At 36.8% G+C, this 18,822-nt stretch overlaps 2 protein-coding genes across 2 annotated transcripts; one reads left to right on the top strand and one right to left on the bottom strand.

The window, feature by feature from the left end:
- Positions 1–599: 599 nt before the first annotated feature.
- Positions 600–7,202, bottom strand: LOC108666309 (peptide deformylase, mitochondrial). The gene is made up of 5 exons (XM_018153154.2): positions 6,785–7,202; positions 3,214–3,293; positions 2,669–2,750; positions 1,589–1,709; positions 600–1,024 (listed from the first exon to the last, which is right to left on the bottom strand). The coding sequence occupies exons 1-5, from the start codon at positions 6,950–6,952 to the stop codon at positions 822–824; spliced, it is 654 nt and encodes a 217-aa protein (XP_018008643.1). The 5' UTR covers positions 6,953–7,202; the 3' UTR covers positions 600–821.
- A 996-nt stretch (positions 7,203–8,198) lies between these two features.
- LOC108666308 (thioredoxin peroxidase-like) lies at positions 8,199–12,143 on the top strand. The gene is made up of 4 exons (XM_047882800.1): positions 8,199–8,470; positions 9,824–9,986; positions 11,628–11,740; positions 11,879–12,143. Exons 1-3 carry the CDS (start codon positions 8,205–8,207, stop codon positions 11,703–11,705), a joined length of 507 nt encoding a protein of 168 aa, XP_047738756.1. The 5' UTR covers positions 8,199–8,204; the 3' UTR covers positions 11,706–11,740; positions 11,879–12,143.
- The last annotated feature ends 6,679 nt before the right edge of the window (positions 12,144–18,822 follow it).

Genomic DNA, 18,822 nt, shown 5'->3' with positions numbered 1-18,822 from the left:
CTAGATCTTCAGTTTTTGCATGGCACACTATTTTCAATGTTCCATATCGTTTTCTTATACTCAATAGTAAATTTTGACCTTTCAACCATCTAACAGCGCTACAGCGTTAATTTTTTCCACGAAATTATGCGATTATTAAATACAAATTCACAAAAAGATAGTTTTCAGCGCTAACCGATACTCAACTATGATACGAATTGGCAAATCAAACCATTTAAAATATTTTCATTTAATACAAAAATGGGGATCGACCATCACAATCATTTCTACTCTTCAGGGAGGTAATTGATGGAGACATAACCATATGGTGATGGTTGTTAAATACCAAGACTATCATCATTTCTGGTTTTCAGGGAGGTAATGGATGGAGACAGCACCATGGTACACGTTGTTAAATACCAACACTATCATCATTTCTGTTCTTCAGGGAGGTAATGGATGGAGACAGCACCATGGTGCTGGTTGATCGTATGCCAGCCGTCATTATGGAAAGTTCTGGTGTCCATTGAATCAATGTAAAGCTTGCCGTCAATGTGGTCCATCTCGTGTTAATGTAGGGGGCACTGGGATATTCTGGTTGTTAAATACCAACACTATCATCATTTCTGTTCTTCAGGGAGGTAATGGATGGAGACAGCACTATGGTGCTGGTTGTTAAATACCAACACTATCATCATTTCTGTTCTTCAGGGAGGTAATGGATGGAGACAGCACCGTGGTACAGGTTGTTAAATACCAACACTATCATCATTTCCGTTCTTCAGGGAGGTAATGGATGGAGACAGCACCATGGTGCTGGTTGTTAAATACCAACACTATCATCATTTCCGCTCTTCAGGGAGGTAATGGATGGAGACAGCGCCATGGTGCTGGTTGATCGTATGCCAGCCGTCATTATGGAAAGTCCTGGTGTCCATAGAATCGATGTAAAGCTTGCCGTCAATGTGGTCCATCTCGTGTTGCAGGACTCGCGCCAGCAGCCCTGAGCCCTCCACCCGCACCTCCTGGCCTCTCTCGCCGTATCCTGTGAACATGGAAGGATTCAAGAAGGAAAAAACTTCGTACTTGAGTAAAAGTTTACTACGTAGATTAAAATTATTTCTACAATCAGTTTTTCGCAGAAATAAATATATAGCTTCGTGTATCTTTTAAGGAGATGCTAGCACTTTAGTTAACGAATTCGTTGCCAGGTTCTCATGAGAGTACCACTGCAGATTCTTATGAGAGAAGAATGATATAAGTTCTCATGAGAGGAGTACTACTACAAGTTATCATGAGAGCACCACTGCAGGTTCTCACGAGAGGAGTACAGCACAGGTTCTCATGTGAGTACTACCTACCACAGTTCTCACTCAAATACTACCACAGGTTCTCATGAGAGTAGTACAGCACAGGTTCTACGCACAAGATCGAAATTACACTACCACATGTTATCATGAGAGTAGTACAGCACAGGTTCTCACTCGAGTACTACGACAGGTTCTCACTCAAGTACTACCACAGGTTCTCATTCGAGTACTACGACAGGTTCTCACGAAAGTTGTACAGCCCAGGTTCTACGCACAAGATCGAAATTACAGTTCTGCACCTGCCACGGTGACGGCAGCGTAACGCGCCACGACGCCACTGAACCCTTTGATGCTGGCGCATTGTTCCGACCTCAGCAACTTCTCGGGGCCGGTGATCCGCAGGGTCGGGTTTATGATCACCTGTCACCGTCATAAATTAGAAAGATCGGGTTTATGATCACCTGCCACAATCATATATTAGAAAGATCGGGTTTATGACTTTATGATCACCTGCCACAATCATTTTGTCTCCAATTTTTTTAACTTTGGGCAAATTTTAATTTTTATCATCTGTCAAAACTTAATAATAGAGTGAAACCCAAAGATTAATGTCGGCGTCGAAGAGTTTAAAAAAAAATACCAATTTGTGTATTATGTGCTTCATATTCTTTTGAAGTTGATCTTTGACATAAAAGAAAAAGCAAGTAGTAGTAGTTAGTAGTAGTTAATAAAGATTTTGTCTTCAATATATTGAACTTGTGGCAAATTTCAATTTTTATCATCTGTCAAAACTTAATAATAGAGTGAAACCCAAAGATTAATGTCGGTGTCGAAGAGTTTCTACCTGATTAAAACTAAAATAAAAAATAATTTTCCATCAGTGGAAGGAAATAAATCGCAATACTGAAGGAAGACAAAATTATCCATGTTTCGCGTCAAAATTTCAACAGCCGTAATATGGATCATTATAACACAAAAGAAACGAATTAAACAGATCAGGGAATAACCGAGGAAATAATACTGATATAGCAATACTGATATTGTATACTGATATAGTAATACTTCTATATTGTAATACTGATATAATAATACTGATATAGTAATACTGAAATGGTAATACTGATATTGTATACTGATATAGTAATACTGATATTGTATACTGATATAGTAATACTGATATTGTATACTGATATGGTAATACTGATATAGTAATACTGAGACAGTAATACTGATACAGTAATACTGATGCAGTAATACTGATATAGTAATTATGGTAACGTTTTAAGGACCCTACACTCATATCAGATGAAGGTCGGAGATTATGTGCAGGACTGCAGGCTCTTTAGTCTAGTCTAGAAGGACGTGGAAAAAAAACTCACTGTAGGGGTCAGCGCTGAGACGGGTAAGGTATCGAAAACTGCGTCCTGTTCTCTGTTTTTCGGTAGCTGAACAGCGATGATCCTAGGAGAGAAAAGAACGTTATTTAAATTATCCTAAAGTTCATGAGATAATAAACAATAAATTTCTAATTATGGTGAGGATAAATAGTTCAGCAGGTTGGTTTAGAAACAAACGAAAAAGTGCAGTCTGATTATTTCAACGGTAGTATATAAGTTTCGACATAGACTGCATCTAAATAAAACTGATTTTAACACACGAAAACGTCCATGATTAGTTACAACGAACTTTGTATCAAACCCAAGCTGTTGACTCAAGTTCTATTCCAATTGATTAACAAACGTTTAAGTTAGTTTACTTCAGCCGTACTGCTAGCTGTTGCGGTGCTCCTAATGAGGAATCTTAATATGGTCTTGATTACGGAACAATTTTTCAAATTTAATCAAATACCTGTAATATAGGTACTAATTACTTCTGTATTAATTAATATATAGTAGATAATGCTCATAAGGCGAATAATTGATACCTAAGAGGCAGTCCTATTTGACACGCAGAGAGACCGACGATGTGGTAGTCGCGCATCACTTTCTTCATGCAACTGATGACCTGGAACAGGAAAATAAGTGAGGATGTAAGTATTTTTCATAATAAATAACAGCTTAATTTAAGTGAAAAAAATTATAATTATCATTGCTTTTATTATTATTTTACGAAGCGATTGACGTGGCGTCTGGTTGCACCTAACTTCGACGGCAAATTTATAACATGTAAGTTTGATGTAGTGAGCAAAAAATAAAAAGACGCGACGAGAAAGGCTAAAGTTTATTCAGGTTAGGCATTAGTGCACGTGTATTCGGGTTAGCCTAACATGAACATCACAGAATAAATTACTGAGGTTAGAATGGACGCACAGTAATAATATAAACAGATTTATAAATAATTCGCACACAGAGCGGATCACACACGATCCGTTATATACACACGATCCACCTTGTATATCATACACGATCCGCCCTGTATATCCACGTGATCCACCCTATTTATCCTCACGATCCGCCCGAATATCCACATGATTCACCCTGTATATCCACATGATCCACTTTGTATATATCCACGTGATCCACCTTATATATCCATAAGATGTGTCCTGTACATCCACATCATCCGCCCTGTATATTCACGTGATCTGCCCTGTATGATAAAGAAAGGATGTTGAAGAACCTAATAAATGCTACTTTCCGGTGGTCTGGAAGATTAATTAGTTAAGAAATATGTGTAAAATTAGTATATTTCGGCGGAAGCTTTTCTTTAATGCAAGTTTGATTGAAGACCAGAGCGTGTATAAATCCATATCATACCTTAATTCATATCATTATATTGCTTCCATAGCGAACAAATTTAACATTTAAAGCGAAGAAATGCTAAAAGAAAATTCACCTTTAATTTTTATTGAAAGCGTCAACATGTTTCCAATGCATATGTGCGAAATTTAACTTGGCATTCTTCGTGGCTTTGGAGATTTTTCACAAAATCCAATAAAATAAAATAAAAAAAACGTTGATATTATTCGACATCAGGTAAAGTCTTATTAACATGATGGAACACTTACCTATCAACAACCAAATATACCGAACATTTTCTTCCTAAGCCGATGTCGATCAAGGGCCGTACTGTCACAAACAGTAACGATTTAGTAGCTCGTCAGTGATTAACTGACGGAATTACGACTTCGTAACTTATCAAGTTTAACCCACTAATCAAAGACGAGAAATATCAGTCGCTAACAGTTACGATTTCGTAACTCAGTCACCAAATCGCTCACGGCTTATCAAGCCTAAAAATTCACAGACGAGAAATCTACCGCTACGTGCACTTTTACAACGATTCTTGATAGTTCGGTCCCAGGGGGGCCCTACTATAAATAACAGATGGGGTTTTGTAACTCATGCAGTCACCTAATCACTGACGGCTTATCAAGCCTAGCCCATAAATCACAGACGAGAAATCTACCGCTACGTGTACTCGAGTCTTGATAGCTCGGCCCCAGGGGGCCCGAATATAAATAACAGATACGGTTTCGTAACTCAGTCACCTAATCACTAACGGCTTATCAAGCTTAAACCTTATCACTTACGGCTCATCAAGCCTAACCCACCAATCACAGACGAGTAATCTGCCGCTACGTTTACTTATACGAGTCTTGATAGTTCAGCCCCAGAGGCCGGAAATTGCTAAAGTGTTGAGGAATTTAGTCACGTCGCCTGCTAGAGGAATTTGTGTTGGAGCGGCGAGTTTGAGGCGAGACTTGCTGATGTAGCACAACACGACGCTAATGTGCTGCGCAGGCCACCGGGGGGTCGAGCTGTTGTCACTCGCCACGGTGGGAAGTAATTTTTCTTCAGACTTTCAATTCAAGTTTTTTCTAACCTTGTGAAATTGTATTATGCTGAAATACTGATAATGTTCAATTATGATCATATCTTAAATTTATGCGTATTTCAATATTATACCTACATAGTAGTGATAGTACATACTGTAAGTGATAATTGAATTTTTAGGAATATTGGAAATTCGGCGAAATTGCCGAAAATCTTCGTAGTTTATTGAATATTTTGGTATAGTGTAATAGCATTTATATATCATGCGTATTATAAAAAACATTTTTATGTTATTTATCAACTTTCGCATACCGGGACTATACGCGTTATATGTTATTCATTAGCTTTCGCAAAATTTGTATACGCGTATACAAATTTTTACGAGTGCGCTGCCTGCGCATTCATATATGCAATGTAATTTTTGTTTTGTTTTCGGGCACTACAATACCGCTTTGTTCCGTGGTGGTAAGACTATTGAGTTGAAAGAGGACGGTCGTGACGTCATGTCAACACAACAGTAAAAGTAATTGGGTTTCTAGTAAATCATGCAATTCTAAGCATATCAATTATCAATTTACGAACGGGTAAAAACTTGGTTAGATTCCTTCAAGATTTATATTTCCAAAAAACTTCATTATTTCTGTCCCTGAAAATAATAATGGAGTTATGGCTGACCCTACTTTCACAGTTTCCGGTAACCAGCCACAAGTCAAGGCTTGATCTAATTTAGAAAAGCGTTGCAAATTTTCTTGAGTTTCAATCCAACCGGTCAAGCATGAGTGAAAATATTGATAATTATGTGAGTAATACTGACAGGGATGAGCGTAGAGACTGACAAAAATCATAGAAAAGATAGCCAAGGATTATTTTATTATTTTAAAGACTTACTAGGGTTGTCGAAAATATCGATCGTTATGTGGTTACAATTTACAGTTCAGGACCTATACTTAAAAAAAAGTTAAGAGATCGTAAGTTCATCAGCCAATCAGTTCACTTAGCGAGTTTTGAAAATATGACCCCAGAGTACCAAGATTGGCGCAGAGAGGCGCGGGTTCGATCCCAGCTCTGTGCGCCAGTTTCTGGTCAGAATTGGCAAGGAGGCCGGGCGGTTGAGCACAGCAGAATTGTAGCAGTGAGTTGCGAGTTCGAGACCGCAAAATGCTGTGAATGTTCTGCGATGTTAAGAATCGGCGACAGGCCTACGGCCTAATAAACGCTGAAACCGCTATTATTATAAGTATTATGACGATAAATACTAGCAGAGATAAGCGCTTAAACTGATCGTATATTCAATAAAGCCCGTATTATTTAATTGATGAATTATACAGACGATTTGCTATTTCTTGCATGTGACGGCTAAGATTAAAATGAAAATACTTAAGGTAAATAATGACACAATGAGTCTCATTTGATTTTTTCATTCTTCCGTAAAACAACATATACCGGCCACCACTTTAAAAAGACAACGTTTTGAATGATATGAAATAATAAAATTGTGCATTTCATCGCCAAAATACAGGGTTCGAGTATAAAATTGAATACTGTAGCTGATTGATTAATCACGCCGGTTGCATCATATCTAACCAAAAAATATTTTATACCCCTCAGACATGAAATAATTAAATACCTAATCAGAGTCCAATATGCAAACAAGACAAAACAATGCTTTAGAAAATAGGCTCACACCGCTACTAGCACTAGCTAGGCATTTATACTTACATGCACGATGAAAGGATCGCGAATATCTTCAACAGGAATTTCTGCAGATTTAGATCTCAGGACAGGGTCTCCAACTTGACACACATGCGAAAAAGGAGGGCCGGCTTTTTGCAGTTTCAAAATTCTCTTTAAACCAAGAGCGAAGCGTCGGTACAACGGAATAGTCATTGCTTCAAATAATAGTATTTTATTTGAACTTAGAGGATGGGTGAAACCACAACTTTTCTGTCAGATGAATATAAATTTCACGTATAATAGTGTTTAACCTCTCGATATTAATATTAAACTTATACGCTAGAGTCGGCTAGACCTACACGAGCTGTATCAAATAAGATCCCGATGCTTTAAAGCTATGCTAATCAGAAATTAAATATAAAGCGCCATACAGCAGGATGTGCGACTTAAATTCAGCCAGAAATTTCCCTTGAAAAAAAATATATATATATAAATAATTCAGCATCCATAATGTAATGATACAAACTTAAAAAAATAATACAATATTTCGACTTCAATATGGTTGACGATATGTTTTGACGATCGCACAAAATTAAATCTTTATCGTATACATTACAAAAATAGCAGCAACAGGATACAAATTAACGAAATATCAGAGTTGTAGATCACCAGTTCCACCAATTGCAAGAAAAAAACTCTATTTGAATAAGTTAGAATGAAATTTCTAAGATAATTTCTTTTACAAATGTACTTTTGATTTTAGTGCAGCCACTCTTTACGTCCGAGCTACAATAAATTCCAGTTCTGACAGCAACAAGTAATTCGTTTCTGTGACGTCTGACGTTGGCGCGAAAAGCCAAAGCACCAACGTACTAAACCACTGCGCAACACACCATGAAAATTCGAATTGGTACAGTTTTATAGCTTTAAACGCCGTTAACATTGTCTTCTTTCAAGTAATTGATACTTTTCATTATAGTAACATAACTTTACATATCTATTATTTAACACTAGATAGATGTCACACTAATAATTCAACAGAAAGTAACTCGCCGGAAGAGCACACTCAGCAGTCAGCACAGCACAGAACCGAGTGCACACCACTGCCAATGTATTTGTCGGCATGTCTGTTTATTGCGGATCCAGACCGCTGTTTCTGTAAGGAGATAGCTGGTTGTTGGGTGAAGTATTACCAATTTCACCTCTGTGATATGTACTCAATTATTTAAGAGACTTTATTAGAGAACCCAGTCCTACTTATAAAAATATTTAATCAATTAGGTTTTTTAAACAAATGTAAGTGTAAGTGTTCTTTTCTGGAGGACTTCTGGATGTCAGGCATCAAAAGATTTATCCTTCAATTAAAAAAGTTTGCTCCTATTTTGGTGTAAATGTCATTTGAATATTCTCTCTTATTGAGGTCTTTTTTCCCATTAGTAATGGAATTTTATTATTTCAGGAAGGCATGGCACTGATGGTGCCAGGAATGCACCTCCCTCCTCTTTGTGCACCTGCTTATGTGAATGGCCAGATACTCCCATCGGTCTCACTGTCATCCCTCTCAAATGAAGGCCTCAATTGGACATGCCTTGTGTTTTACGCTCATGATTTTGACCCTGTCAATGGTGGTTCAGTTATCAGCGAGTGTTATCGCAGGCACCAAGCATTTAGTATTCTAGGCTGCTCCATAGTTCTGTGTTCAACAGACTCGTGTTATGCTCACCTAGCATGGTGAGTATAGTGGTATGCTTCCGAATTTTATATACCAAGTCCAAGTCATTTGTCTCATGATGCGATATTTTGTCCACATTGATATAAATTTTTCGTAGAATTTTTTTTTTGCAGTTTAGGGAAAGTGATTCAACAATGGGTGTTTGCATTATCTTTATTTGATGAAAATACTAAAAAATATTTATATTTTCATATAGCCAATTGAATTTTTTCATGTGAATTTTGATGGAACTGCTCTTCAACTACGTTTCTTATTTCATGGCCTCAGTTTGCTTTTAAAAATAGCTATCCTCAAATTAGAAAAAGGCATGACTTGTCTATTTAAAATTGGATACCACCAATAAGCATAAATTGAGGATATTATTATATTCATGTACATGTTCAGGTATATGAAGTTGAAATGTATATGTTTATGTATATGAAATAATTGAGTACAAATTTCATGTATACATTACATTTGTGTGAATAAGATTCTTGCTGATGGTTCTGACCTGCAAATACTTATATTATCAGCCTGCTTATATTGCAAGTTCACAAGGAATTTAAAAGCAAAGAAAACACCAAGCCAATTCACCATATCAATATAGAAAATGTTTTGGAGTCCAGCTCCATCATCAGTTCAAAACTGATGAAGCAAACCAGCTCCATTTTGAACTGATGATGGAGCTGGACTCAGAAATGTTCTCAATATCGATATGGTGAATTGGCTTGGTGTTTTCTTTGCTTTTAAATTCCTTTAGATCTGCAAATGATTTATGTTTTGACCATTACTGAGTATTATACCTGTAACTGAGGCATACTGTATGCATTTCTTAACTGATGCATTATTAACATAAGACATTAATATAAGTTTGTGGCTGACATCATGATTTAAGCTGTGCTTTTCTTCTGATTTTTGTTAATTATTTTCTTTTGTATCACCTTAATTAAATTGAGTTTCATTTATTCTTTTGAATCAACTTTATTTGTTGATAATCTTGATATTTCTTCTGTAAGTTCTGTTGTTCTTCATTGGCTGACAACCATGTAGTGACTGTCCTCCTTGACAGTGCAAAATACTGCTTTGCTGAAAATCATTTATTGAAAAAATTTTACAGGCAACCTGGTCACAGCCTAGTCCTAAATTATAGGCATTATATTTGTCCAATAGGATGAATGAGCTTTATAGGTACCGTTATACATAAACCAAAGTGCCCTTTTGAATGGCAACGTATAGTATGTACAGCTAGATGCTAAAATGCTGAGCAATCTTGGATAACTGTGGCTGACGAAATTTCAGATCCCATTAAATAAGTAACTTGTGTAAATAAGAGTCAAAAAGTAACTTTCTAACATTAGATTTTGGCATGGCAGGATGAAGGCGCTGAAGGCATTGGGGACAATAGCATCTGCAACCATACCGATGTTGGGAGACACGAGTCATATGGTGGCCAGGGCGTGTGGCATGCTTGACACCTGCAAGGGCGTTGCCAGAACAGGACTTGTTCTGGTCGACCCTGCGCTCTCCGTGCACAAGGTACCTTAGGTGCCACATGTAAGAAGTTATAGAATCATTACATTAACATATATGTAATTGTTAGTATTGATAATTGTTGAATCTGAAATCTTACTGCATGTATCTGCCAAAATTGTAGCGGAATTCATATTGAAATGGCGTATAAATTTGGTAGTGAATATGTGACATTTTATTGTCTTAATATTATGCATGCCTTATAAAATACCACAGTATTTTTCCATACATAGTTTTTAATGATAATTTTATGACAATATTATAAATTTCCTAATAATTTAGAAAATTTGGCTAATATATTGTTTGTGCTACGTAGCACTGATATCTATCACAATTTTGGTAAACCATATTATTAGAAATCATTGTGATCTGGATATCAATGGATATATAAAAATCAATTTTTAATCAGTGACTGATCACAATTTTGAGACTTGGCTAACTGAAGTTAAAATATATTGTCTCTACCATGAATAAGAGGAAATTGTTTATGAATGATCAGTCAATTATTAGAGAAATACTCCAGTTCAGCTGCATCTTTTTTGAGCTCATTTCCAAGCACAATTTCATTTTTTGATATTGATTTGATATTCAAGTTATATACGTATATACGTGAACACACAGTTGAAAATTAAACAGATTTTACATTTTGCATTATTGCAATCGGTCGCTATAATACAATATTTGCAATAATTAATAATTTGAATAATTCAAAGGTCTATCCTAATTTAGGTATGATTCATTAGTTTTGTTCTAATAGTGTTTGCAGTTTGCATGTGGTGTTGTGTTGCTGTAAAAATACAAAATGGTTCAAAATAGAATCCCTTTCTCAAATTCTCTAATTTAATGTGGGCACTCATTGCATAAAGAAAAATTTAGAAGTATCTCCATTATTTTAACTTGTGTATAGTACAATGTAAATAAAATATTTGATCCTTTGTTTCTAAGTGGTGCTTTCTTAGCTTCAGTTGATCATCCACTGAAAAAAAATTTCAATTTGTGTCTCTTAATATTCTTTTCAAGTTGATTTTTGAGATAAAACAAAAAGAAAGTGGTTAATCTAGATTTTATCTACAATTTATTGAACTTGTGGCAAATTTTAATTTTTCTCAGCTGTCTCTACTTAATAATGACCAATTTGTTCAACTCAATTCTTGTATTTGTTTTCAATTTATTAAACTTTGGGCTCGTCTTAATTGTTTGTTTCAGCCTAAACCAATTGTGACTTGCATGTTCAATTTAACCCTTTAGTGACCACTCTTCTAGCCATACAAAAAAATGCTCTTCATTCATACCACACTGCTGAAATTTATTCATTGAAAAAAGATATATACTGGTGACAAATGTTCACTTTCCATAACAGCCCAAAATAATAAGGTGCTACATTTCTCCACTCAGACAAATGAGCTTTATAATTGAACAAGAAAAAGCAATTTTTTTTGCAATATATATAGGTATCCATGTTAATACCAATTGTGAATCCCATTGCATGATTATTGTAGCACAGTACAAAAGTTAACAAGGTGATTAAGTTTGGCTTATTCTTACATATGATTTGCAGTTTAATATCGAAACAAAACTTACCAGCTCATCCAAGTATTAAAATTACAATTAACTGAATATTTGACTTATAAAATAACTGCGTTGCAGGTGATTGTTTCAAAAGAAGGATTTCATGCCGGCCTGGATGCTGCCCTGCGACACCTCACTGCCAGTACCGGTCATTGATTGAGCTGTATGCTCCCTTCTGCAGTCCAGCATATAGGAATTTATTCTAACCTAACCTTCCATTTGGCCAAATTTTAAGACTTATTGACCCTGTTACTGTACCTCTTATCCGAAAGCTTGAGAGATTAAACTCAAAAGATGTCCTCAATAAAACTGGCATTATTTTTAACCAAACGAATTTATTCTCGTATACAATTCCTGTCACAGATTTATTGGTACTAAGTTCTATTGAAAACGCTTGAGATTCATATAAGAATTTGTGCTCGTATACAATTCCTGTCACAGATTTATTGGTACTAAGTTTTATTGAAAACGCTTGAGATTCATATCAGAATTTGTGCTCGTATACAACTCCTGTCACAGATTTATTGGTACTAAGTTTTATTGAAAACGCTTGAGATTCATATAAGAATTTGTGCTCGTATACAATTCCTGTCACAGAAGTTTTATTGAAAACGCTTGAGATTCATATAGGAATTTATGCTCGTATACAACTCCTGTCACAGATTTATTGGTACTAAGTTTTATTGAAAACGCTTGAGATTTCCTGCCAGGTTGGGTTGCTTGAACTATTCTTTATTTTGAAACATTTACCTTGAATGTTATTTCTTCTAGAATAAGGACACCATCGTTAGGTTAAGACTGGTGCATTACAGCAGTTGGAGTTTTTTCAATGCAGTTGTGTAGGACTTAAGATCGGCATTTCCAAGGCGAAAAACTTACATAAATAAAAATCTTTGTCTAAATTTTGTTACAGGTATGCCCATTGCTGCGTTAATTTCGAATAGAAGACATCAATTTTTGGATGTTTTGATTCAAAACTTCACAACTTACAAACGTTCGAGCCATTCTTCATTTTATGATAAACTTATTTGCTATAATTATTATTGCTGTTGCGACTTTATGACTAGTAATTAATTTTCATTATAAATAAGGCCAATGTCTTGATGATTGGTAATTTTTAATATAATTCGCTAGCCATGACATTCTGGATGGGACCAACGCCGTTGTAGTATCTCTTGTAACGGGTAAATAAGTGAAGTAGAGAATCCATTTTTAGCTCATTTTCTCATTTATGGATAAAAAGGCGCTAATGTGCTCGTCATGTCCGTCCGTCCGTCTGTCTCTCCGTGACTTCACGGACGGACGGACGAGAAAATGCGCTCTCTGTCACTAACAGCAGTGAGTACCTACTGAGTTACTTATATTTTTTTATCTTGTGCTGTCGCTACGAGCGCCTATTGTTATCTCATGGATTTAAGTCTTGAATCTGAAAGATCTGTGCATTTCCGTGTTGACCAATCACGTCCTAGAATAGTTAGAAAAATTACATACGTATATTCTTACACCTCTCAGATACTAGATGAAGTCTAGGTCACTGAGTAACTGCTGCAGTTTATGTAGATTCAGTCATCTACTAAGGGTATTAAAGACATTTATCAGGAGGGTATAACCATCTCGTATCGTACTTAATTATATTAATATTAGCGTTTCACACTTCATTTATGCACAATTACAACCAGACTTGAAAAACTTATGTTGCGAATCTTTTAGAATTATTTCATGGTTGTAAGTTAATGAAGTATTCTCTTGAACACCTCGGTCTCACTAAAGCATTGATAGCCTTTTGACGTCAACTTCTTTGGTTTGATACTCAGTATGAGTTGCAGGCTGCGATTATCATTTCCAACTGTGAAATGCCCTCGCTAAGTTATTCTGTTGTTCCTATTAGGTATATTGTAATTAGACTCTGTATTGTAGTAACATGAAATGTTAGTCTGTACTTGAGTGGATGGGCTGTTATTGCAGCCTTTAATTTCTCCATGACATTCAGTGCTTATAGAATATGCTCTGTCCATGTCGATAACACATCACTTTTTCTTTTAACTTCTATGACAAACCTGTTGGTCTTCCATTTATGTGATCTGAACGTTATTTTATGTTTCAAATGCTCCTCTATATGTCCAGGAAATTATGCTTTCTTATGCTGGAACTTCTTGAATGAATTTCAATGTTTGACTTGCGCTTCCAAAGTGGGATTACCAAATTGTGATTTTGGCGTAGATCTCGAAATCTCCCATTAAAAATTAGTATTAAACAGGTAATAAAATACGGTATATTGTATGTGATGCTTCATGTTATGCATTACATTTTATATCAAGTATTAAAATCATGGTATATTGGATGTGATGCTTCATGTAATTCATTACATGTTATTTCGAGACACTTTTATTATTGAAACTAATGCCGTGTGCTTCCTCTCATAGCCCTAAAAAATATTGGTATTGAATTATTTCTTCATGCCCACATAAATATATATATATTTTTTGTAGGTTTCCAGCACATTTTATGTATTATGTATTTAACCTTACAACAAATTTTAAGTTTGTTATCTTATTCCGTGTCCTTATTTTGGTGCTAAATAATGAATTCCTTGTTGGAAAGGCTAAAAATTCGATGATAAACCAGAAATTTCGGTGCAACATGGATACCGATACTTTGATATGGGAACTTGCTCAGAATTAGGCGTGAAAAATAAATCATTACTTACATTATGCTAATTTTTTCATTGTTAGCGCATTTTCTCATTGATGAAAAAATGGCGCTATTGTTCTCGTCATGTCCGTCCGTCTGTCTGTCTGTCCGTCCGTCCGTCTGTCTGTCCGTGACTTCACGTATTCGTCGACGAGAAAATGCGCGCTCTGTCACTCACTGCAGTGAGTACTGAGTTATATTTTTCTTATTTGTGACGTAACGACGAAGTGTTTCTTTTCAAATGAGTACAGATTTTAATCTTTTTATGTGTTGTTGTTAAAGGGACCGGTTCCCTTTCCGGAAAGCTTCTACGTTTATCAACCGATCTTTCTGAAATTTCAGACACGTACGTAAAAGGTAAAAAACAATTTGCTTGTATACATTTTTGAAAAGAAAACGTGAAATCAACAGAAAACAGCAAAACATGGGATACACTAAAAAGTTATCTTCCTCCGAAATTTACGTGTTACATTATCGAAACACATTTCATTCGATTCGTAAATTAATTATCTAGCGGCTCTAGAGCTCCGATTTTTAAACTTTCGTTTCGGTTTTCTTTTATGCGCGTCCACATTTTTCCCTGCACCACCCTCACTCCCCCCCCCATATATAAGTTAAACCATGCACTAAGTCAAAAAATATAACTCGGTACTCACTGCAGTGAGTGACAGAGAGCGCATTTTCTCATCGACGAAAACGTGAATTCACGGACGGACGGACGGATATGACGAGCACACAAGCGCATTTTTTCCATAAATGAGAAAATTCACTAAAAATGTTCATTTTATATATATTTAAAATTGCCTTTCGCAAAAACTATAGCACGCACATACATGCGGATTGTTGCGTTAGACGCGCCTTTTCAGCAGCTACAAAATAAGCCAAGAAAACGGAAGAGGCAAAATTTTTTATTTTATATAGAGCCAGTCGGAAATTCGACAGTATATGGTTGCGATGGTACGAGTATGTCACCTGTTGGTTCGATACCAGATCCTCTACGATAGTGACCGTGCTGTTTCCCAGTGATCCGATAGTGCACGATCATAGTGACTGCGCATTATTCCCAGTGACCCGATAGTGCACGATAATAGTGCACGATCGGCGACAGGCCTATCCAGGCCTATTTATTTAATGCCGAAGATACTATACTAATAATGACTTTTGTGTAGTTTGGCAGAAGCTGTTCTTTAATGCAGGTTTCATTGAAGACCAGAGAGTATTTCTTATTGACAATTTTCTTATTGTTTTTCTCTATTCGGCGAATTAGGCTCTTGATAGGAAGTGAAAATCCAAATATCAGGTTTTAGACTGGCCATAGCTGAGGCTCTCATCATCAAGCAGGAGTCTCCAGCTATTAATTTACAAACTACCGGATTTTTCAGGACGTTGAAACTGTTCTCGTAATTTAAGCTTTGATACCAATCTGTATCCATAATACCTAAGTTTGTACTAATGTCATTTCAAAAATTCAAATTCAGTTGTTGCGAAACTCTTCCTATACTTGATAATGAATGAAGTTGCATTCGAAACGTGGTAAAATTATAATAAAATGTCCCTTGGAAACCTGATATTTGGGTTTTCACTTCCTATCAAGAGCCTAATTCGCCGAAGAGAGAAAAACAATGAGAAAATTGTCAATAAGAAATACTCTCTGGTCTTCAATGAAACCTGCATTAAAGATAATAGTGACTGTGCATTATTCTCAGTGACCCGATAGTGCACGATCATAGTGACTGTACAATGTACATTATTCTCAGTGTTTGATCAAATGCACACACGCACACCGTTACTAACTCTACCTTCTCTTTAATTGTCATCACGTTGGAATTAATAGGATTATTTATGAACGAGTACACCTACAAAATTGAGAGTGCATGGTATTTCCAACCTTCTTTCTTCTCGATAAAGAATGTTGTGTACTCGAAATGTCGTACTATTATAATAAAATTCCCTTACCAACCTCATTTTCGTACTTTCGAATTCTACAAAAAGTATAGTAGACCAAACTGATAAAAACGCAACTACTATCATTGATGAGAAATACTCTCTGGTATTCAATATAATGTGCACAACAGAGTAACTTATCCCCGGTTATACGAATATTACATTAGGTGTCTCAGAAATTTTTCAAGTTTGGATCTGTTGAACACGACCGCAACCGTGTCCGTAGTCAAGAAACTGGAAGGCTTATATCCGTCGCCAACTTTGGATCTGTTGTACACGTGCGATCGCAACCGTAGCATAAGAAACTGGGAGGCTTATATCCGTCGGCTTCAAGATGAAATTACAATGCTACAGACTAAGACGACCACCTGCTATTACCAAAGCAACGTTGCCGCGCTAAAGTAAAGTTGCCGCAGCATCTTTTCTGCAGGAGATAAAGCGACACTGACGTGATACGAATAATAGGTAGATCCGCATTAAGCATGAACCATTTCAACGGCCTATCTAAGCTTCTTCGGCCTAATTAAACGGTGCAAGCAAGCTTGGACCGCTTGCATTAGCAGCCCCGAGACAATACAAGGACATGGAAGACGATATTCAAAAGCTGTATAAAAAAATGGAAAGTGATAGCCAAGCAAGTGCAAGTTGGAGAGATCGCTGTCATCCACCGTGAGTGGAACCAAGAAAGCGCCGCCGTGCATTGACCGATTTGTTCTAACTACACTATTAAGCTGATCAACAATTGACAGAGCGAGGCAGCGCTACTTTGAAATGTAGCGGCCGCTACCGCTACCGCTACATGCTCTAAATATAGCGGGCGCTACCGCAACCGCTACAATTGCTTAAATGTAGCGCCGCTACTGAAAATGTAGCGCGCTACTGCCCACCTCTGACAATTGCATTACATTGATGTAAATAGAGATGATATTAAACGAAGTGGATGGCAAGTTGGTCAATATTCTCCAGAATATTGATTCTTTGAACGAAAGAACCGCTATTACAGCTGCTGCAGTCCCAGATGCTAATATGCCCTCCGACTAGCATCAGCTCGTGGCTGCTGGACCGCGACAGGCGATCAGGCAGCAAGTCTAAAAAAATATAACTCAGTACTCACTGCAGTGAGTGACAGAGAGCGCATTTTCTCGTCGACGAAAACTTGAGGTCACGGACGGACGGACAGACAGACAGACGGACATGGCGAGCACAATAGTGCATATTTTCCATAAATGAGAAAATGCGCTAACAAGTTACTTATGTTATGATGGTGCCATGAAAAGATTCTGCGGTAAAGTCCTTTTGATTATCGGGCTACTTATGAAACTTGATTTCAAATTAACACGCTTGTTTTTGAGGAACTCAAAGGAAATTATTATGTGTGTATATATGTATATTCAGTATATACATGTATGTTAGTGTAGTTAGGCAGAAGTTCTTCATTTATACAGGTTTGATTGAAGACCAGAGCGTACTTTTTATTAACATATCGAAAAAAAACAATAAGAAAATTGTTAATAAAAAGTACGCTCTGGTCTTCAATCAAACCTGTATAAATACACGTATGTGTATATGCAAGTATGTATTATACCTTGCACCGAGTCCCAGATTGAGCTTTATTACGAACTGAACAACACTGTACAACGGGTTACCACAATGACTTATCCTGTTGCCTGTTGCCATACAGGTAAGCTAAACGCTAAATAGTGATTACCACAAAAGTCATTCTGTGTTCATTAGTCATAAATAGTGAAATTTTAATTTAATCTCCATTGGAATGCAAACATGCAAACCTTCTTATTAGCTGGGGTTAATAATTGCCAATAAATCCAGTATTGTTGCCTTCCTTGCACCGAGTCCCAGAAGTAAACATGCAGGCGCCCAGCAACTGCTCCCAAGTTAATTATTGGGTTCGGCGACAGTTACTCAAGTTATATACGCTTACGAGTGTCGGAATGTAAGCTTTTTCAGCGAAGGACGTCACATGGAAATGCAATTTTTTCACCTCAACAACCGTTATCAGTCGCGGAATGTAGCACATGGAAATGCAATTTTTCACCTCAACAACAGTTACCAGTCGCGGAATGTAGCACTGGAAATGCAATTTTTTCACCTCAACAGCAGTTACCAGTGGCGGAATGTAGCTCATGGAAATGCAATTTTTCACTTCCACAGTTTCTAACAGTTTGCAGTCAACGAATGCAGCACATGGGAATGCAATTTTTTCACTTCCACAGTTTTCAACAGTTTGCAGTCGCTGAATGAAGGAGCTTGTGCGATTGCTCAGAAATAGCAACGAACTAAAATATACATGGTCTGTTCATGGCGACTGGGCAGTATTCACCATCATGCCGATGTTGGATACGACAGACAAGGTCAGAGAGTCGGCGCCACAACACAGAGACCAGGCACCGCGCATCTCTGTATTTTGGCAATGTCTGGCACAGCAACTGGCGCGAGGTTTGCATTCAGTTTAAAAAAATATAACTCAGTACTCACTGCAGTGATTGACAGAGAGCGCATTTTCTCGTCGACGAAAACGTGAAGTCACGGACAGACGGACATGACGAGCACAATAGGGTATTTTTTCCATATATATATGAGAAAAAAAAGTACCAAAAGTATCGAAAAAATTGCGCTAAAA

The sequence above is a fragment of the Hyalella azteca genome, unplaced genomic scaffold (assembly GCF_000764305.2).
Source record: "Hyalella azteca isolate HAZT.00-mixed unplaced genomic scaffold, Hazt_2.0.2 contig11331, whole genome shotgun sequence".
Lineage (NCBI taxonomy): Eukaryota > Metazoa > Arthropoda > Malacostraca > Amphipoda > Hyalellidae > Hyalella > Hyalella azteca.
The sequence above is the reverse complement of the archived record's forward strand: the minus strand, read 5'-3'. Positions and strand labels throughout refer to the sequence as shown.

Bases quoted from the DNA above. Each gene is read 5' to 3' on its own strand.
- LOC108666309 (XM_018153154.2), bottom strand. From the start codon at position 6,952: ATGACTATTCCGTTGTACCGACGCTTCGCTCTTGGTTTAAAGAGAATT. The intron at 1,710-2,668 runs GTGAGTTTTTTT...TGACGGTGACAG, and splicing joins TCTCAGCGCTGACCCCTACA to GTGATCATAAACCCGACCCT. The intron at 1,025-1,588 runs GTGCAGAACTGT...CCATGTTCACAG, and splicing joins CGCTGCCGTCACCGTGGCAG to GATACGGCGAGAGAGGCCAG.
- LOC108666308 (XM_047882800.1), top strand. From the start codon at position 8,205: ATGGCACTGATGGTGCCAGGAATGCACCTCCCTCCTCTTTGTGCACCT. The intron at 8,471-9,823 runs GTGAGTATAGTG...TTGGCATGGCAG, and splicing joins TGTTATGCTCACCTAGCATG to GATGAAGGCGCTGAAGGCAT. The intron at 9,987-11,627 runs GTACCTTAGGTG...ACTGCGTTGCAG, and splicing joins CTGCGCTCTCCGTGCACAAG to GTGATTGTTTCAAAAGAAGG.